The sequence below is a fragment of the Carica papaya genome, chromosome 2 (assembly GCF_054855325.1).
Source record: "Carica papaya isolate Zhongbai chromosome 2, ASM5485532v1, whole genome shotgun sequence".
Taxonomy (NCBI): Eukaryota; Viridiplantae; Streptophyta; class Magnoliopsida; order Brassicales; family Caricaceae; genus Carica; species Carica papaya.
The window spans coordinates 4756939-4778452 of record NC_142310.1 but is presented as its reverse complement, the minus strand read 5'-3'; the positions used below and the strand labels follow the sequence as shown (position 1 = coordinate 4778452).

The following is a 21514-nucleotide window of genomic DNA, read 5'->3' as shown; positions in this document are numbered from 1 at the left end:
AAAAGGTAAAACACGTCTTGTAAATGTGATCTTCCCATTCCCTCCCCTTCTTTTCCCTTAAAAGAAACAAAGCTCTTTCCCGTCTCCTCTCAAAACTTATGAAGAACTTCACAGTTGCGGAGACAGAATACAGTTTTTGACTAGTTAGAAAACTTGTTAAGTTCCAACTTCTCATCTTTGGTTTGTACTCAAACCCTAGCCCTAATTACCACCAATCTTTTGGTTTGTACTCAATCATCTTCTTTACCATAGCAGCGAGAAAAGGAAAAGAAAAATAAATTGGAATTGCAATGGAGAATCTCGCTCTCTCTTCGGCTCACGCAGCAGCATTCAAGGAATCGGAATCTCTGGAGGGCAAGTGCGCTAAGATCGAAGGCTACGATTTCAACGAAGGAGTGAACTATCCCCAGCTTCTCAAATCCATGATCACAACTGGGTTTCAAGCTTCCAATCTCGGGGACGCCATTGAAGTCGTCAATCAGATGGTTTGATCGTTTGTCTCTCCATCTTTTTTTTACTTCTGGGCTTTTCTGTTTTCTTGTGTAATTTTAAACAAAGTTCTGTAACTTTGTGTTTGTGGTTGGAATTGAAGCTAGACTGGAGGCTTGCTGATGAAAGTGTGACAGAGGATTGTAGTGAGCAGGAGAGGGACCAGGCTTACAGAGAGTCTGTGAGGTGTAAAGTGTTTTTGGGTTTTACTTCAAATCTTATTTCTTCTGGTGTTAGGGATACAATTCGCTATCTTGTTCAACATCGTATGGTCAGTGACATGCCTCTATGCTGACTTTTTCTACTCTTCTTTCTTATATCAGAAACTTCTGTCTGGTTTAATTGCTTAAAAGAGGATCATAAATGCCGTTTATATGTTGTGGAGTCATGGTCCATTTAAGAAAGTAAGAAGATGAAGGAAATGAATGTGGTAATTTTCTTTGGTGTAACTGGAATGATATTGAGTATTCAATGAAACAGAAGAGACAGTTAGTATGGAAGAGTAAAAGCTGGCTCTAATGTTATTGTTCTTTGTTAACGAAATGAGTTTTTTTTTTTTTTTTAAAAAAAAAAAAAAAATCTTTAGCGGCTTAGATATTCTCTCGCCATCTTTCTGGTGCAGCTAGACAAAGTATCTTTGACAATCTTAATTGTGCACTCTCTCATGTTAGCTTTGTGAATCTAGTATATACTGTTCTACTACTGAGCGCTCGAGTTATAAATAAAGAATTTAAACTCATTTGTTCAATGTAGCATTGTACTATCCTTGCGCATAAACAAAGAAATATAGTATAGTTATTTTGTTCTTTTCTTGCCTAGGGAGTATTAATTCTGCTAGTAGGCTCTGATGCATAGTCTGCAGTCTTCCTATGATTGTCATTAATGTTCTGGGAATTATATTGCTAACTATAAAGAACCAATGAATGAAATAATGGTTATGAATAGGACATTTGTGTGATAGCTTTTGGACCTGCTGCAGGTTGATGTTGTGGTTACTACTGCGGGTGGTGTGGAGGAAGATCTAATAAAATGCCTTGCACCCACGTACAAAGGTGATTTTTCTCTACCTGGAGCTCTTTTGCGATCAAAAGGATTGAACCGCATTGGTAACTTGTTGGTTCCAAATGAAAACTACTGCAAATTTGAGGATTGGATTATTCCAATTTTTGACCAGATGTTGAAAGAACAGGTTGAAGAGGTATTTCTTTGCATCATTAATGGGTGCAATTATTTTCTTTTTTCTTTCTTGTTTCCTCTCTTCGCGCTATTTATACATTTTCCAACTTCTTGCAAATCGTTGATGTTTCCTTTGACAGATCTTTCATGGAAATATGAGGTTTCAGTCGGGACCTCTGGGTTTGTTTCAAGGACTACACGAAAAGAAAGAATCAATTTTTTCTAAAATCTTGCTTTTTGTATTTGTTTGCCTATATGAACATCATAAGCGGGGTTGTGCCTTACATATCAAGCAGTGCCCTATTCGAACCACATACAAAAAAGACTTTCTATCTATTTACATGAGTCCTGCTAGATCCAAATTTCCCGGCCAATAAGTACTTTCTCTTTTATTATTTTGTTGGTTGTCTGGGGCACGAGCTTATGATCTCTGATTATAAATTTAGCTTGTCGCTGTTGAACTGTCAAATACATTGACAAAATGTTGAAATAGCATTTTCGCATTACGTAATTTCTTTCTGCCTCCTGGAATTTTCTCATGTCTTGTGGAACCGAACCTCTGCCATGTTTTTTCAGGAAACTGTTGCTAAAGTAATGTTATTCTGTCTTTGTTTTAATTTTTCGTTTTCAATTCAACAGAATGTAGCATGGACGCCATCTAAGGTCATTGCTCGTTTAGGGAAGGAAATCAACCATGAGAGTTCATATCTTTACTGGGCATACAAGGTAAGAGTTCAATTGAACTTAGTGCAAATCTTTGTGCACAATGTCTTTTTTTATTTTTGTTCTCAACCTGGCTTCACCGTGTACAAAGTGTTAATACTTCTCATTGTAGTAAGTGGCCTAATAGTATACATAATGTTATCATTATAATACGTGGTATAATTGCTCCAAAATCTTTACTTGGTAAAACTTGTGATTTTATTTCTCAAATTCTATTTTGAGATTGTAATCTGTAAAGAGTAGAAAAAAATTGAAATTTCCATGATGAGTTGTCAAGAAACTTGAGTTGTATTCCAAAGTTTTATGAAAGTTCTTCAAAAAACTTCTTGTAACTTCAATGTTCGTTTATTCTATAGATTTCTCTAAGTAACCTACAAAATCAAAGAATGTTCTGGTGCTGACTTCTGAGCAACCATTTGGTGGACCATTCATGCACTTTTCACTTGAAAAAGTTTGAAATTTTGGTATGTTTAGTTTAAATTTTTATCAAGTCTTTATTGATGTGGATGTTGCAGACTTATTGACAGTCATCCATAAGTAGCCAACTTTTGAGAGAGAAACTTTTGAACTCTTCAAACATTAGTCTACAACAATGAATTGTTGTCTATGAAGGCTTCTGTCTAAAACCATGATAAGTATTTTACTAAGTTCATTTTGTTCTCCATGGATCTTTTGCAGAATGAAATTCCAGTCTTCTGTCCAGGCTTAACAGATGGCTCTTTGGGGGACATGTTGTATTTCCATTCTTTTCGCAGCTCAAGCTTGATCATTGACATAGTGCAAGGTACCTGTTATTCAATACCATGTCATGTTGGCAGTTTACACCCTGATTTATAAATCTGAACCTGGCTAACAACTTGAACAGATATTAGAGCTATGAATGGTGAAGCCGTCCATGCAAGTCCCAGAAAAACAGGAATGATAATTCTGGGAGGAGGATTGCCAAAGCATCACATCTGTAATGCCAATATGATGCGCAATGGTGCGGATTATGCTGTATTTATCAATACAGCACAAGAGTTTGATGGGAGTGATTCTGGAGCTCGCCCTGATGAGGCTGTGTCATGGGGTAAAATTCGAGGTTCTGCCAAAACCGTCAAGGTATCATTTTATATATCCTGCCTGTTTGCTCATTGCTGTTTCTCACACATTCCTCGCCCTTGCTATTTTGCTTCCATTTCCATTTTTCCTTTTCAGTTCTTGAAAACTTCTGATATTTTCTTTCCTTTGGTTGATCAATTTAAATAGGTACATTGTGATGCAACTATTGCTTTCCCTCTGCTGGTTGCAGAGACATTTGCCACAAAAGAAAAAATTCCTCTTGAAACCAACACACTCTAGATTTATACCAGTGAAGCTACTAATTGGCTTTTTCATATATTTATTTTAATTGCCTCTTACTATTTGAAGAGGATCAGAGTTACAACAGATGGTACATGGCTGGCCTGTGTGGTGTTGACAACACTGCAGGCTATGATGGATTCGGCATTGAGAAGATGGATGACTGATATTGTTGGCGGCAAAAAACAAGTATTGATAATCAGTATCGTCTCTCTTTTGAGTTATCTGTAGTACTGTTTACTTTTATTGCAGTACATGAACTCATGAAGGTATCTTTTGGCATTGTGGGCACATCCCGCCAGAACACTGCTTTTCATGTCCTTCCAATTTGTTATCTGTAACTGCACTTGATGTGCTCTTTGGTGGTTTTGCTTTTGCTTTGTTATATATAGTGGTGCATTTTGACGAACCCTTTCTGAATTCAGTCATCATCTATCAAAATTAACAGCTCCAAGTATAGTTTTACTTTCAGTGATTGATTTACTGCAATTAAGTATTTGTGCATTTCTTTATAGTCGTAACATTTTGCTATTTTACATAATATTTTGGTCCTTGTTATGTGCTTAAGTTATTATAATGTTGCAATGAAATTAAATCATTTAAATGCTGAAATTGTAATTTTTCCTTATTTATAACACTTTCTGATACTTAAATGAATCTAAACATGAAGAAATACAAGTACTAATTTTTTTAAATAAAAAATATAAATTGTCTTTTAAATTTATAGCACAAGAGATACAACTTATTTACAAAATATTAAAATTCTGGTATAAATTATCCATATGCTCAAAATCTTTCACTTCATAAATATCATAATTCAAAAACTAAAAATTAAAACCATGTAATCATCTCTCTCTCAACGTATTACTCTCAATACACTCAAATGCTTTTCTATTCCTCTCTTTTTATTAGTCAAATGAATATAATAAGCCCGAATCTCCTTTACTATATGCAATAACCCAAGAAATACAGACACCAATGGCCTGCAGGAAAAATGATTCATGGAGGAAAACCGGCACACTTGAAAGGAGAAAATTTTTTTGCTTGAGACATTGCTTTGATCAAACCAATGACAGTGCGCGAAGATAAGCTAGCACACTGTAAAGGTGGGGAAAATACCCTCCCTTTGACATAACTTGATCAATAACTGAGGTGGTATAGGGTTGATTTAATCTGCGCCTAGTAATCAATTATCGATACAATAAAAAAAAAATAGAGAAACAGATCATAGATGATCTTCTGATCCAATAAAAAAGCTACAAAACTGGGGATGGCCGTGTGTTCTTTTACTCAAATAAAAAAATTTTGTTGTCTAGTGTGGTTTCGGAACATATCCATCAACTGCAAAGTTCCGGGTGGCGGCAGGGATTGCTAAGCGAATGCCATCAAGCTCAGGCCGTGCAACAATTTGGCATCCAAGCCGAGACCTGAAAAATCATGAACATAAGAGTGAATCTAAGTCCCAAGGTTGAGAGAAGTTTCTATGGAGGAGGTTTCTTTTTGTAAAACTTACGTTTCTGTAAGGCCGAAAGCAAGATCCAACATGTCATTCTCCTCATCAGTTGGGTCATCTAACTTATTGTAGTATTCTACATCCTGCCACATTATTAAAAAGATAACATCTTAAAATTAGTAAAAACTCTCTTCGAAATGAAGAAAGCTGAAAAGCAACTTTGTTTTTTTTTTTTTTTCAATTGATGATACAATACCATAACAATCACATGACATGTTGAACAGGCAAGTGAGCCTTCACATGCTCCTGAAAAGAAAATTAAAATCAGAATGTTTTAACTTTGGCTATAGGATGAATCAGAAACTGGTGCAATTTTGATGTATCCACTACAGCAACATATAAGAGATAGGAAATTGAAACATGGAAAGAACATTTTAAACCAACCCCATAATTCCATGGAAAAATACCAAGTTACAAGTTGGAAGCATATCAGAGGTGTCCAATGGAAACAGCAGAAGATTAATTCTGTTTCTTACAAGCAGACAACAATCCTTACCTTCAAGTTCTATATCATTTTCATGAGCAGCTTCTAACATAGACGTTCCAACTGGAACCTTGATATTCTTTTCCTCTCCTTCCTTGTCAACAAAAGTCACAGATATCCTACAAAGCAAAGCATATGCGTGAAAAAAAGAACTACAGAATTATGATCAATTTAAATTTAAACAGGGAGGAAAAATTTGAAGCCGTCTAAAACATTCCCGTGTCCCAAACACAACACAGTCTTCTTTTTTGTAAGAAACAAAAACATCATTCTTGCAAATATCAAGTAGAAACAACTTACATTTCCTTCTCTTGATTCCCTTCCTGAGTCAAACCATTATTACTAGGTGTGGTCGAAAAATACCGATGCCTCTGACATGCAGCAATCTGGAATACCTTTTCTGCTCCCCATAATCCATTCTGTCAAAGAAATTTGAGAACTAACTAAATAAAAAGGAAGAAACATAAGCCTGAAAACCACCAATTAAATTCGAAGCCATGTTGACAACCACATGATTTATGCCTTATTCCCTGGAATTATCTAGTTGCAGAATATTCAGTTTTTCATATTTCTATTTCAATATTGACAAGAAGCACAAGACTATCAATCAGAGAAAACTGCTTTCGTTTTCCTTTTTTTAAGACTAAAATGCAGCACCTCTTTAGACAGAGAGTCAATCATTTTTTTCTCTTATACAGATCTAACTATTGAAAGGCTTAAACCCAAACTTTCAAGGAGGAGAAAGCTTGTGCCAACCACTGGATTACAAGCCGTAGTCCAACATAAAGCAAACTGAAAAAAAAAGGAATTGACTGCTGAAGTATACTGCGCATACCATAACAGTTGAGAATTTTCAAGCCTATATGCCACGCAACTAGAGCCAAATCCTTCCACATGCCTCCAACTAAACTATACTTTCTTTTCTTTTTCAAATTTCATTAATTACAAACTCAAGTGCCTTGAGCAGAAAAGGTTGAAGTACATTAGACCAGCATCTAGCAAAACTAAATCTAGAGCTACGTGGTCATAAACAAGAAAATGATTTTAACAAGATTTTCATCACAAAGATTCTATTTTCCCTTGTTTAGAACTACAAAATCACGCATGACTAGTGACTACTGTTCTTATAAAGGTAAGCACTCCAAAGTAACTTAAAACAAAAGGCAGCAACTAAGGAGAGCAACCGGCAACCGATCCCACCCAAATCTCACATTAATTTAATTGGTAAGCAAAATGCTTATTAATCTTAAAAGTAATCAATATAAGAGTGCTTTGTCACTAACCTGAGGTTGCAAGTATTGACCACATTTCCTCTGGATTAATGCTCCTCTATTAAGGGATGTACATGTTCCTACTGAAGATAATGCACATGAGAGAAAATTCAACAAAAAAATCCATTTTTGCAGGAATTATACATCATCCATTCATCTTGTTGAGGTATTCAAGGACGACCTAGCAGCCCAGCTTTATTTAATATGTGTGTGTGTGTAGGAAAACAATGAATTTGAAATAAGAAAGCTATTGTTCTTAGTGTATTAAATGACTTCAACATAAGATGGAAATCACAGTACCTCTCGGGAGCTCTTTAACGATCCTAAAACCAATCTTTGAGAGCCTAGAGATTAGCATAATCGAAGCAACCAATTAAACCCCAAGCTTCAAGCTTTCTAATCCGAGTGAAACAGAAAAATCATTTGCATCAGTTTCTTAACGCCACAGCGTAAAATTGAAGAACAGACATTAGAGAAAGATAATACAAAACTCATAAAGAGGAACAATAATAATAATAACACTAAGGTGAGAGGATCACCAGATGACACCCAGGAACAGGTTGTTCGCTGGGACACTTGTCGGGAGAGTATGTCTGCGTCCGCCGAGGCTGTTTGGCGACGGCTGTGCGATAATGCGCAGTGAAGAGGAGTTGCAGAGTATAGGGTTTTGATATGGATTTGGGGATTCTTTATATATATATTTATGAAAGGAAATGATTAAGGGAAGGAGTAGGGTCGGGAGAAACGAAGCAGAGAAGAAACTGGTGATTGATGGAGACGAAGAATATATAAAATGGATGGCTATTGCCGTAGAGAAGTAGACGTGAGGAAGACGAGAGCTTTTGATTTCCCGATTTTCTTCAAAGAATTAAATTACATTAAACGCAGCGTTTTCATGTTTAAGCACGAACAGATGTCCTTTAGAAAAATGGACAAGCACGATTTTGCACGAAGACGATGTGTCCTTTGGGAAAACAGAGACCGAATAAAAAAGACAAGGTGAAGCTCGAACACGATGTCGTTTAGAAAAATAGAACAAAAATGCTTATCAGAGCCAGGTTTCGATCCTGGGACCTGTGGGTTATGGGCCCACCACGCTTCCGCTGCGCCACTCTGATTAGTTGATGGTCTACATTTAAAATTCATTCTTAAACTAGTGTTTTTCCCATTCTCTCCTCCATCTAAACCCTAGCTCTTTCCAAAACCCTTGTTGATGGAACTGTAAACCGCCATATTGTAAACTCTTCTAATACGCTACAAATTTGGAGACCAAATAGACAAAAATGGATATGGTGATGGAGCAGATGGAAGAGACGAAGAATGTGATGTGTCTCTTAACTGACCCAGAGGGGACTCCTTTAGGGTCCCCTATGTACATCCCCCAAAACACCGTTCCTCAACAGCTTCAAGAACTCGTTAATAAGCTTCTCAACAATGTAAGCACCATTTCCAAGTTCTTAGTTTTTAGTTTGTTGTTTTGAAATTTCTTTCGTCTTATTTCCCTCTGTTTGGTTATCAAGATTTTGCTGGGAGAGAGGTGAGTCATTAGACCTGTTTAGTTCTGAAATTTCGGAAGTTTGATCATAAGAAATTTGTTTGGGCTGGGGATGAAGGAAATACGTAAAACAGATTTTGGTGTATAAAGACAAATCCTAGAAGACGTGTGCATATGCTTCCTTGAATGAAATAGTAATGAACTTTGTATTATTTGTTTGTTCAGGAAGAGAAGTTGCCGTATTCTTTCTATATATCAGATGAAGAACTTCTTGTGTCATTGGGAACTTACTTAGAGAAAAACAAAGGTAACTTAAAGTATTGATAATGCAGTTCATTCTTTTTTCATTTATTTATGCTAATCAAACACAATTATGTTTCAGTTTCTGTGGAGAAGGTGCTCCCAATAGTTTATCAGCCACAAGCTATTTTCCGAATTAGACCTGTCAATCGATGTTCAGCAACAATTGCGGGTATGAAATAGCAATTCCTTCAAGACTTTATATGGAGATTAAAATTGCTTATATAGGCCCTTTTTTTCTCTTTTTGATAATATATTGTTCGGGTTGATTGCTGCAATTTTTGGTTATCAATAAATGGTGGGCACGGTATTAGTTGCGCCTCTTTATAGCTGCATTTTGGTAATGTCATGTTTTAAGAAATAAGAAAGGTAGCGTTTTTTTTTGTGCTTAATCTTATATCTAAGATTTTTGTGTTGAAAACCATTGATATGATAATATGACTAAATCTAAAGGTTTATGATCTTCGCTGTATAGAAAATGACTGATTTATAGAGTCTGATATATCATCCAAAGGAAAAAAAGAAAAGAAAAAAGAACATGAATGAATAAGGCATGCTCATTATCCTCCTTAAGAACATGCTTTGATAAATGTAGACTAAATCTTGATTTATTTATTCCTTTTCTATCTGGTACGCTCTATCAATAAGTTTAATTGATAGATTTTTTTCTTATCATTTTTCTATTAAAGTAAAAGAAGCCTTTGTTTTCAAATTATTATATGAATATATGATTCCCTTAAGTTCATGTTAACTATGAGTATTAGTTTATTGATTTTATTAAGCCCGTATAATTGTCTGGTCAAAACAGGTCACTCGGAAGCTGTACTTTCAGTTGCCTTCAGTCCTGACGGGCGGCAGCTGGCAAGTGGCTCTGGTGATACCACTGTCCGACTATGGGACCTTAATACCCAGACACCTATGTTTACTTGTACAGGTTATATTAACTATACACTATCTCTGTCTGTTAGAACCAACACCCTTCCAGCTACCATATTAAAAATTCCCCCTCTAATTTTATTTAGGGCACAAGAATTGGGTTCTTTCTATTGCATGGTCACCTGATGCTAAGCATCTTGTGAGTGGCAGCAAGGGTGGAGAACTTCAATGTTGGGACCCACAGACAGGGAAGGCATCAGGCAATCCATTTACTGTAATGTCTTTGTACTTGAGTGACTGATCTCGGTATTTTTCTCAGTTCATTATCATGCTACTTGACTTGATCTTGAAGTTTTCTAGAGACAAGCTTCTGCATCTATTTCATGGATTCGTTACATTTGTTGAGGCTAAATGTTCACTTGGGGGTGAGGGAGGCCATGGTTCCTTGTATTTATGCTAAACTTAGTTTCGATATGTGTTTCTCTGTTATGGAAAAATATGAGTGATCAAATTTTTTTTTAAGTAGGACTGTTGTTGTGGAAATTTTTTAGTTTCTTCAAACAGATTTTGAATTTTGCTTTTTTATTTTTTACCTTCTCTTCCTTTCAATAATGACAGTATCATTTGAGGGAGAAAATTTGCAGTCATGTTCTTTCCGATTTGTTCAAGAGTTCTTGTTTTTTTATCAAATCTTTCTGTTGCTGAAATACCATGCCTGTTAAAGCTTTAGAATTTCAGGAAATACTAGGAAGGTTTCACTTCTTTTCTTGCAAGTTGGGCTTACTTTTACAAGATAGGTTGATGTCTTTTTCTTTTCTTTTCTATTTTCAAGTATAACTAGTCACTGGGTATCCTTTTAATATAATTGTTGAAACTTAACTAAATGATGATAATGCAAAGCATCATTCTCTGATTGGACATGTTAATGAAGGGGAATGTCATAAGTTTGATTTTTAATCAATGGTCCGAGTCAATCTGACACTAGTAATTGAATTTTGTTCATATTAGGGCCACAAAAAATGGATTACTGGTATCTCATGGGAACCACTTCACCTGAATGCACCTTGCCGTCGCTTTGTAAGTTCTAGCAAAGATGGTGATGCGCGGATATGGGACATTGCACTAAGGAAATGTGTCATTTGCCTTAGTGGTCACACACTCGCTGTAACCTGTGTGAAATGGGGTGGCGATGGAGTGATATATACAGGGTATACATTTTCCTCTTCTTTTACTTATTGGTTAGATCTTAGTATTGAGATGTTATTTAGCTTGGGAATGATCTATAGCAAAGAATCCTGGTTTTCTTCAGAATATGCAAATAGATTTAGAAGATATAAATTCATAGCTTAGTTCTCACATTACAGACATAACTTCTCCATTCCATTGTCCTGTTTGTATTTAGAAGAGTTAAAAGCATTAGACTTATATGGTAAAACGCTAAACCAGAGTTCAAAAAAAAAAAAGAAAAAAGAATGCTTGTCCTTTCTTCTTGATGAAATGTAAAACTTCTGTATCATCCCCATGTAGATGGATATTACTAGCTGCCATCATGATGCATGTAATATCATTTATGCTTCTGAAACTTTTTAGTAAGACAATGAAATATCCATAAATTTGATGCTTTAAAAGTTGCTATTTAGTATATTGCTGTGGGTTACTCATGTTTTCAGATTAATGCTGCAGCTCCCAGGATTGTACAATAAAAGTCTGGGAAACTAAACAAGGGAAGCTAATTCGTGAATTGAAGGTCACTATATACATGTTTTGAATTACTATTTTGAAATTTGTTTTTCCTTATCATGTTCCCCATCAATGTTCTTCTACGAGCATTCTACAACATTCCAATTTCCTTATCATATTATGCTAGCTGTTTTTGTCTTTTTATCTGCGTCTGTTTATCTTTTTTCTTATCGATTAGTGAATTTACAGAGCTTATTATTGGATAAATAAAATTCACCAATTGACAAGAGCTTTTGAGGGAAGGAAACTACTTTGTGAAATGGATTCACACTTTTGGTTCAATCTTATTGGGTCATGACATATTAGATTGGAAAAATATAGGACTAATCATTCACCACTTGATTGACATGTAATTATTTTATATACGAGTAGTACCCTCTTGGTACCTATGTTCATAATAACACATTTCTCTTTTATTTCAAAAAAAAATTCCCGATAAATTGAAAAGAGATCCACCATAGAACACCACAGATTTTTACGTTTCGTCTTATTATCTTATCCCCGAAATTATGATTAGTGTCATCCTCGTCCATGTTAAATTCCATTATGTCTTATGTGAGCCATGTGGTGATTTTCTTCTGTTAAAACCTTAATTTCCATTGCATCAATAGATGGCCTCAATCTTGTTTTGTTGCCTTTCCTTAAGCTTGACATTGCAGATCACGTTTTCATCCCACATAGTTCTTTAATTGAAGTCTCTCAGTTGTTTTGAGCCAAAACAAAAAAGAAAAAGCAAAAGAAAATCCCCTTTATAGTGGAAGCTAGGTACTCAATGTATTAGGACTTCTGTCACTTGTTGTTCAGTTTCTCTTGAGATCGTGGTTCTCCTATTGTTATTGTTTTGTATTTCTGTTACTTACTCTCAAAAGCATTTCAGGGTCATGGGCACTGGGTTAATTCCCTTGCATTAAGCACTGAATATGTTCTTCGAACTGGGGCTTTTGACCACACCAGTAAACACTATTCATCACCGGAGGAAATGAAGAAGGTGATTTTTTTTATTATTTGGCAATTGTAAATGTCTTCCACGTTCTGTTTTAATTTCCTAGGTAGTTTTTGATGTTGACATCATTTTCTGTTTATTATTCGTCCATGTTTCATTTTTAGATCATTGGTGTTTAGACCTGTGTGTATATTAGGAATTTTATTCAACTAATCAGATTACTGTCCAAAGAAAATAAAAGAAATTATCCTGCTACCAGGATGAGCAAAATTAGTTGCATAAACATTTAACCAGTAGGTTTTAGAGTATTTTCTTGTGGGTTCTGTGACACAATTAAGTTCAAAGATCAAAAACAACTGTTACATTTTTGCTTCTGTGGGTATAGGGAGTTTTTCAGTTTTGGCTTGCCTCATATTGGAACAATAACAAGGGGAAAGATGAAAATCACTCGCATAACTGTGGACTTGTCAAAGTCAAATGTCCTGAAGGTTGCTTTGCTAGAAATATGTTAAGAAGAAAACTTATGATGGAACTCACAGATTTTAGATAGTCTTTTGTAGCCTTGTCAATTACAAGTTTGCCCTTAGGATTCTTGAGAATTAGATGTTTAGTTATTTGTTAATTGCTTTCTGCGGACGTCTTGGAGTGCAACTCATTCTTGTTCTTCTCTCTTGCGTTGGCAACTCCTGACCACACTTCTTTTTGTATCTCACTCTGTAAAGTTGACCAAACTTCATCGGTTTTGATAATTGTAGGTTGCCCTTGAACGTTATAACAAAATGAAAGGGAACGCCCCTGAAAGATTAGTTTCAGGATCTGATGATTTCACCATGTTCCTCTGGGAACCTGCTGTCAACAAACACCCCAAGACTCGTATGACAGGTCACCAACAGGTATTAAGTGACGATTGCCTTCTTATGATTGCAATACGGTTCTTTATCCATTGCCAATGCATTATTGATTGTATTTTCATGTTATTTTACTATCTATCTTGACTAAATCATACTATAGATGTTTAGAATCGCTTAAAGAATTGTGCTTTAAATTATTTGAAGTAGCAAAGTACTTGTTTAAGATAAAAATTCTGAGATGTCTCAAATTTTTATACGGGAAAAAAAAAAGTGTCGTAGAGATATTTGTCTTCTTAGTGTAAGAGTGAAGAGTTCATTAAAAAGATAAAAATTGTTGTTTTCCGCTTTACTGCTTGAAATTCTCGGAGGCAAATTGCCTCAAGTCATGTTAGAAAACTCTTCTAATATGGTAAAAAAGTAAATCAATAGGGAAGAAAGATGAGCACATGCCAACAGTAGGAATAGGATGCATTTCCTTGTTAAGTTTACTTTGAAGACTTTGCTTATTTTGTTAAAAGAGAGTGCAGAGTTACTTGCTAATGAGCACTAAATAAGCAAATCCCAAATACTCACTCATTATTTACCTGACAGTTAGGAAGTCTTTGATATCTGAGCAGCTTGGACTAGCGTCACACAACCGATAATACATATTACTTCATATTAATAGACTTGAACTAAATACTAAAAAAAGATTTGATTTTTTAGCTTTCTGTTGTTTGTACAGCTTGTAAACCACGTATATTTTTCACCGGATGGGCAATGGGTAGCCAGTGCCTCATTTGATAGGTCAGTCAAGCTATGGAATGGTCTTACAGGGAAATTTGTTGCTGCTTTCCGCGGTCATGTTGGGCCTGTTTATCAAATTAGGTTTGAACTTTCCAACACTTCTTCATCTCCACCTATGTTGAGAAGGATTTATCATTTTATCCTGTATTGCTCTCGACAGCTGGTCTGCTGACAGTAGGCTGCTTTTAAGCGGGAGCAAAGATTCCACGCTAAAGGTAACTCATATTGGACACATCAAAGAAGGTGCTAATTTAGATACTATTTCTTTGCGTCTTAAACGTGCAACCAATTTTCTTTTCAAAGGTTTGGGACATTCGAACAAAGAAGCTGAAACAAGATCTTCCTGGCCATGCGGATGAGGTATCTTCCATCTCAAGAGGGCTATCCAACCCTAGTGTCCCACAATATAGTTGTTCTGGTAACTGACCTTTAATCTTCTGGTTGAAGGTCTATGCTGTTGATTGGAGTCCAGATGGTGAGAAGGTCGCGTCTGGAGGCAAAGACAGAGTATTGAAGCTGTGGATGGGCTAAAGATTGTCAAGGGAGAAGATGAAAGTTATTTGCGTCCTGCACTTAAACTGGTATGGCAATTTCTTGTCCCAACAGCAAAATCTTTGCTCATCTACAAAGTAATATACCAACATGCGTGAGAATCACAGTATTGAGATGATACAGAATTAAACTCGAGAGGCTGGATCCTTGAGAAGGCCGTGTTTGATTTAGAAGTTAATTTATTACATATAACAGTTAAATTGAGAGTCTGTCATATAAGTTCAAGAAAGCCGAAAAATTTATTTATTCTCTGACTTATAAGCTGTGTAAAAAATGTACACTTGATTAGAAACTATCAGATTTTTGTTTAGCCATTTTGTTAACAATTTTGACAGAGCTCAGAAGATGAATGTGATATAGTTGTTAAAGTTCAGTAATTGTTACTCTCAAATTTATTTGCTACAATTCTCTATCCAATCATATTATAGTTTTTTCCAGGGGACGCAAGAAAAACTGGAGTTTTACATATATGTAGACATATTCTTTGTATATGTTAAAGTAGATATGTTTATATATCCACATTTTTATAACCTCCTCTTCTAGCTTACTGAGTGAACCACTACACGCTATTGAATTCAAAAACTCTTTTCATTAGAAAAACGGTTTACATGCTATTAAATATATATTTTCAAACTGAACCGAATAATAATAATAAATTAATGTGTGTATAAGTAAGTAGGCATTATTGTAGTTGGACTGAGACTTAGTTAATGCACGTGCTGTGCCCCAGATCTAGACCATTGACTGCTCCATTATTTTTAATTTGCACGTGACTTCCCCCTTGTACCCAACTCTGATCGGTTCTCCATTTGTATCTATTTTACTTTTTTTTTTTTTTTTAAATATGTATATATATATATATATAATTTATCTATTTAATTCAATTTAATTTTCTAGTCTGAATCAAGTTATGAACATTCAGAAATCTGTTCTTCGTATTACAGTGACTGTGCACAATTTAGAAAGAATCAAATTTAATAAGCTGATAATTGAAATTTAAAGAGAGCATACATGGGCATCCTATGCAGTGTTCAAATTTTGAAATATTTGAGCAGGCAACCTTATTTTATGATTATTATTTTCAAAATACTAAGAAAATGGGTGAAAATAGCCAAACAACCAAATCCAAATATATCAATTTGTACGACCACCTCAACTTTATATTTTAGTTTTGAGTTAATGTTATTATAGTTTATGGTATAAATTGGTACCTATTTAATGAACCAACCTAGCGAAAATTAATAATAATTTAAGACCATTATGAATTATGGTACGTTTAACAATAGGGTACTCTTGGAATTTACTCATCATTTTCTCTATGTTTGTATGTACTGTACTTTGTCACACGCTTGGCTTTTGGTCTCACAGCTGGACCTTCTTATCTCTTTTTTTTATAATAATAAAAAAAAAATTAAAGATTTAAATGTTCTGATATGTGTTAATTACATATGTGTAATGGTTAGGTATTTCTTATGTTATTTTAATTTTAATTTTAATTATAAAGTAAGAAACTTCTCAACCGAAATTGAATTGAATTAATTTGTTTGTTAAATGAATACTAAATTCTCATTTTAATTATTATAAAAATAAAAGTGTAAACAATATTATAACAAGAATATTAATTCAATTTGAATAACAATTTGTTTTATATAAAAAAATAAATTAAATTAAGTTTTATCAATTTTAAAACACTAGATAAAAAATAAAAAAAAAAAACTTAACAATTATAAAATATTATTTTTATCTAGAGCTTTAACTTAATTATAATTTTATATTAATTAAACTATTAATATAACTCAATCACACATTTATAATATTAAATTTAGGCATTATACATGGAATAGTAGAACTCAGTATAGATATTTCAAAAATCTCAGATACACATATAAATATAAGTAATATATATGTATGTGATTGTGATTGTGATTGTGATTGTGATGTGATGTGTGGGGAAAGGAAATTACTTAAGATTTAGTTAAGGTTTAGGTGGAGTAGCATGTGGAAACTGACAAGCCCAATATAATTTGCCAGCAAAGGAGTAGATTCATACAACACTTACAAGTAAGGAAATTATATAATGAACAAAAACCTATCCTTTTTTTATATAAAAATATATATATATATATATATAATATCCAAATTCAACTATTTTTCAAAAAAAAAAATCCCATTTAAATGGTGGTGTAATTACTTTAATCTATAATTACAAAATTAAATAAAAATATATGATTTGAAAATGTTGTATACTTATTTAAGTGTGGTGTGGCCACAATAATAATAAGGGACAACCTATTCACCAATTTTTGCCTCTTATGTGCAAAAAATAATATCCTCTCCATATCTTCTTCTTAAGTGAATTGTGCCCCACCCCACCTACACTACACCCCACACCCACCACTTTCCCATATACATACATATATATATATATATGTAATTCCATATTTATTTTTAAAAATTAGGGTTAATTGTACACATATATCCATGTATTGGAAGAAAATTAGGGTTAATTATTATTGTTTGTCTTTGATAAGATTTTCTTTCATAATTTGAATCTTTGAAAACTTTGATTCAATTATTTAATTATAACAAGAATTTATAAATGTGATAATATTAAATAATTTATTTGATGAAGAAAACGAGAGACCAGGTTAGTTACCAAAGTGGTTATTCTTCATAGAGGTTATTAATGTAACACTCTTTCATTACCCACATATTTTAATGAAAGTTTGATAATTTAATTTTTCATTATTAAAAGATTTCATTTAATTTTTTATGATTATAATTAATAAAATATATTTGTAATGGCCCGGAATTCTAAAAAAAATAAATCATAAATTAAGTGCGAAAGCAAAATAATTAGTTAAAGTTTACATTCATTACACAATAACTTAAAGTACTAAATAATGCTATAGGAATTATTTTTTTGAAGAAAATACAAAAATTTAAGGAAATAAACGAAAAATAAATAAAACTGGTATCCTACTCGCAACCCTCTTGTAGAGCGGGCTCATCTGGATCCTGGTCCTCTTGATCTAAAATTGTTAAATAAAGAATGAACTACACTACCTCAGTAAGAATATCACGCTACTCACCGACACAGAAATGAAAGTTAATAGAAAAATAAAAAATAACTAACAGAGCTCTTAATTAAACAAATTCATTTATCATAAATAAAATCTTTTACCATCTACTTACCGTAGTGAAATTTACAAAATATCTTATAGAGACAATAACATAACACAGATCATGATTTCATATATGATCAATTCGAACAATAATTTTATCAGCATACTGGTATTCATAAGGCTTCATATGGATATCCCCACAACACATGAACCCTTTCCTTTAACTTTTCAAATTAACAGGTCGTCCCCGTACCCTATCCAGTATGAGCACAAAAATACTAAATCTCAATAACCCGTCCGGTATGAGCACCAAAATACTAAACCTCAATACTGTAACGGCCTCGGAAGTTTAAAATGAAATATATGTATTAAAAAGGTCAAATGCGGAAGCATAATAAAAATTTTGATTAACATCCCTTACACTAAAACCAAAAACGTACTCAAAGTATAAAAGAACAAACTAACTAAAAGAGAAACTCGAAAGTAAAAGCTATAAATATAACTACGGAGTCTTTAGGCGTCCCCTTCGCCATCTTCCTGCGGAACGGGCTTGAGAACAATGTCTTCCTGATCTGAAATGATTAAATAAGGAATGAGCTACACCAGCCCAGTAAAGATATCACACTATCTCACCGTCACGGAGGTAAAGGTGGGTAGAAAACACAAAAAGACCAATGGAGCATAATTTACAACAAATTCTTTTATCAATAATAAAATCCTTTACTATCTATTTACCTCGGTGAAATTCATAAAACAATATACGAAAGCAATAACATTATCATCATCATGAAATCATATGAGCTGTATAACATAATATTTATCACGCCTTTTGTAATTCAATCATTACACAACATATTTTTCCTCATTTACCAGCCTACTAGTATCCATGGGGATCCTTAGGGGTCCCGCTACCCGTAAACCCTTAACACTTGTAATCAGATTCCAGGGTTGTCCCCATACCCCGTCCGGTATGGGCGCCAAAACTATAAACCTCAATACCCCGTCCGGTATGAGGGTGAAACGGGTCGTCCCCATACCCCGTCCGGTATGGGCACCAAAACACATAAGGTCTTCATACCCCGTCCGGTATGAGAGACCACAATCCCGGTAGGGTTCCCTACGGACCTGGTCCGTCCACCATCTCCCAGGATATCTAGTCAGGCTGACCACATTATACAATTATCAATTTACATAACTTTTCATTCCCCTTTTCCTCAGTCAGCATCATCAATTCACACACAAACAAGCAAACCAGTAATTTATGCCAAAGAAGACAACATACAACATCGGTTTCTCAGTCATTCAACCCATAATCAATAAAACAGTAATACATGCACACGAAACTATGAAATAAAAACATCAAATCTCATACTGCATTTAAAACCGTAAAATAGGCCAAACAACAGCTAACCGACAAACACACCAGACTCTCGCTCCATTAGCGATCTTAAACAATTTCACACATCTATTGATTCATGAAATACCATTTTATCATTTATTGAACTTTAATACCGTGATAGAAAATAGGGTGAGGGGTCCTTACTTATTTCGAGGTCTAAATACGGCTCTACAGTGCGCCTGCAGGCTGTCCCTAATTTTTCCTGAATTTTTTTCGGGGAACTGAAACGCACTACTGGTACCTGCACGTGTCCCAAAAAATCCCAAATTAGACCCAGGGCCCCTTTCGGCCAATATTGCAATTCTGGCACGGCGGCTCCGCCGTGCTCCGGCGAAGGTGCCGCCGCTTGCGGCTGCGATTCGCCTCGGGTTGGCCGTTTTCGGCCATTTCCGGCTGAATTCGGCCACACTTGCATCGGTCCTTGCGATAAAATAACCCTAGGGCCCTCGGGGGGGCCAAAAAATTACGAAAAACCGAAGCTTACCGGTGGCGGTGCTCTCGGGTGCGGCGGCTCTCCGGTGAGGCTCGTGTTTTGGTGATTTGGCTCCGATCAACCTGTAGAAAAAAGAATAGTGATCACGGTGATGTAAAAATTGTATCAAACGGAGGCCGGAAAGGGCCTCATCGGAGGCAAAAACCGAGGAGGGGCGCTGCGGCGCCGCTGGGTTTCGACCGTGTTTTTCGACCATTTGGCCAGGATTTTGGCTCCGATTTGGCCACAGGGGAACTCAGCGTGGAAAAACGAGTCGGGGGTATGAAATTTACCTCGATCGACGGTCGAAAAACTCCCCGGTGCGGCGGCGGCTGGCTCCTCCGTCTGGTTCGTCTTCTCCTGCGAGGGCAGGCGGCTAGGGTTTTTGTGGTCAGGTGTGGGAGTTTTATTTATATCCTTTTGTCTTTTGATCACAGCCGTCCATTTTGATTAAATCTGGGCCGTCCGTTCTTGATTGAATCTGGGCCGTCTGTGCGCGTGCATCTGGGCCGTCCGTGCGATTGCATCTGGGCCGTCCGATCGCGCGCACGCGGATCGCCCACGTGGCCCGTTCCCGGATCGACGTGGTCTTGCCACGCAGCAGGTCCTGGTTGGCCAGGGCTGCTGACTGGACCGCTGACGTGGCTGCTAACGTGGCGCTGATGGGGCACAATTTTTTTAAATTACGTTTTGGCCCCCGATTTTTGATTTTCTTTTCAAAAATACCCCCAGAATCCTAATTTTTACCCCTTTTACCCAAAATTAATTTCAATTAAATCCAAATAATATTTTTACCCCATTTTATCATTATTATTATTTTTATTTTTATTAAGAAAATTTTAAATTAAATTAAATAAATCAATTAAAATAATAAAATTATAAATAAACTAAATAAAATTAATAATAATAAAAAAAATAAAAATCAATAAATTATTGGGTGTTACAAATACCCCGTCCGGTAGGAGGGTGAAACGAGTCGTCCTCATACCCCGTTCGGTATGAGCGTCAAATTACCAAAACTCGATGCCCCGTCTGGTATGAGGCAACGTTCACAGTAGGGTTCCCTATATACCCGGTTCGTCCACCACCTCCGATGATATCCAGTAAGGCTGTCGTTTCATCAATTCACTTAATCACGCAATTTCTCATTTTTTTTTAATCTCCATTATTTCCCAATTCAACCATAAATACATAAAACAACTAATACATGCATTCAAAAACTATGAAATTGATCAATCAGATACTGTAACACCCAATATTTATTTTTATTTTTATTTTTTTAATATAGTTATTTATTTATTTAATGTATTTTAATTTATTTTATTTTTATTTAATGAAAAAAGGGGTAAAAAATTTGTTAATAATTAAATTGAAAATAATTTTGGAAAAAAATGGTGAAATTTTGGGTTCTGAAGTATTTTTGAAAGAAAAAACAAAAATTAGAGGTCAAAATGTAATTTAAAAAAATTGTACTACATCAAACGCCCGGTCAGCAGTCCCGATCAATTAGAACACACCAAGTGGCAGAGACGTTGATGCGGGAGACCACGGGGGGGAGAGCCACATGAGTGATCCGCATGCGCGCTATCGAACGGCTGAGGTCCTTTTCTGCGCGCACGGACGATCTAGATTAAATTGTGCATGGATAGTCCAGATTGAATTGCGATGAACGATCCAAATTCACTCCTTATTTAATCGTGATCGAATGGTCCAGATCAAAAGAAGATGAGTATAGATAACCCCATCCACACCCAAACCCTAACCTTAGCCGCCAGAACCCCTCGCCGGAGAAGATAACCCACCTGCCGGGGAACTGACCGCCGCCACCCGCCGCCACACCGGAACCTTTTCTGACCGTCAAAAAAGGTAAAAAAATTTATTTTGCACGAATTCAATTTTAAATCCACTCATTGCCAAATCGGAGTGAAAGAACTAGCCAATTGGCCAAAAAATACCGCCGAAGTCCGACGGCACTGCT

At 35.4% G+C, this 21514-nt stretch overlaps 3 protein-coding genes and 1 non-coding gene across 9 annotated transcripts; 2 read left to right on the top strand and 2 right to left on the bottom strand.

The window, feature by feature from the left end:
* The first annotated feature begins 14 nt into the window (after nt 1-14).
* On the top strand, nt 15-4138 carry DHS (deoxyhypusine synthase). Of its 3 annotated transcripts, XM_088212855.1 has the most exons (8): nt 15-180; nt 256-485; nt 593-760; nt 1469-1687; nt 2305-2391; nt 3067-3172; nt 3254-3489; nt 3637-4138. In XM_088212855.1, the coding sequence occupies exons 2-8, from the start codon at nt 291-293 to the stop codon at nt 3727-3729; spliced, it is 1104 nt and encodes a 367-aa protein (XP_088068981.1). In that variant the 5' UTR covers nt 15-180; nt 256-290; the 3' UTR covers nt 3730-4138. The 3 variants fall into 3 exon arrangements, with proteins under 3 accessions (XP_088068981.1, XP_088068980.1, XP_088068982.1); XM_088212854.1 differs by having other exon boundaries at nt 16-485; XM_088212856.1 differs by lacking the exon at nt 593-760 and having other exon boundaries at nt 16-485.
* Nucleotides 4139-4750: 612 nt separating this feature from the next.
* On the bottom strand, nt 4751-7955 carry LOC110819267 (uncharacterized). 4 transcript variants are annotated; one of them, XM_022048395.2, is made up of 8 exons: nt 7537-7955; nt 7298-7389; nt 7010-7077; nt 6027-6145; nt 5739-5845; nt 5439-5488; nt 5243-5325; nt 4751-5156 (listed from the first exon to the last, which is right to left on the bottom strand). In XM_022048395.2, the coding sequence occupies exons 2-8, from the start codon at nt 7353-7355 to the stop codon at nt 5042-5044; spliced, it is 600 nt and encodes a 199-aa protein (XP_021904087.1). In that variant the 5' UTR covers nt 7356-7389; nt 7537-7955; the 3' UTR covers nt 4751-5041. The 4 variants fall into 4 exon arrangements, with proteins under 4 accessions (XP_021904087.1, XP_021904086.1, XP_021904085.1 ...); XM_022048394.2 differs by having other exon boundaries at nt 7298-7393; nt 7537-7954; XM_022048393.2 differs by having other exon boundaries at nt 7010-7080; nt 7537-7954.
* An 88-nt stretch (nt 7956-8043) lies between these two features.
* On the bottom strand, nt 8044-8115 carry TRNAM-CAU (transfer RNA methionine (anticodon CAU)). Its single transcript has one exon. It is a non-coding gene; the product is annotated as a tRNA-Met (tRNA).
* An 82-nt stretch (nt 8116-8197) lies between these two features.
* Nucleotides 8198-14913, top strand: LOC110819140 (WD-40 repeat family protein / notchless protein). Its single transcript, XM_088212853.1, has 13 exons — nt 8198-8433; nt 8718-8799; nt 8875-8964; nt 9601-9726; nt 9815-9942; nt 10677-10876; nt 11352-11415; nt 12286-12396; nt 13107-13244; nt 13927-14069; nt 14149-14203; nt 14292-14348; nt 14436-14913. Exons 1-13 carry the CDS (start codon nt 8281-8283, stop codon nt 14517-14519), a joined length of 1431 nt encoding a protein of 476 aa, XP_088068979.1. The 5' UTR covers nt 8198-8280; the 3' UTR covers nt 14520-14913.
* Nucleotides 14914-21514: the final 6601 nt, after the last annotated feature.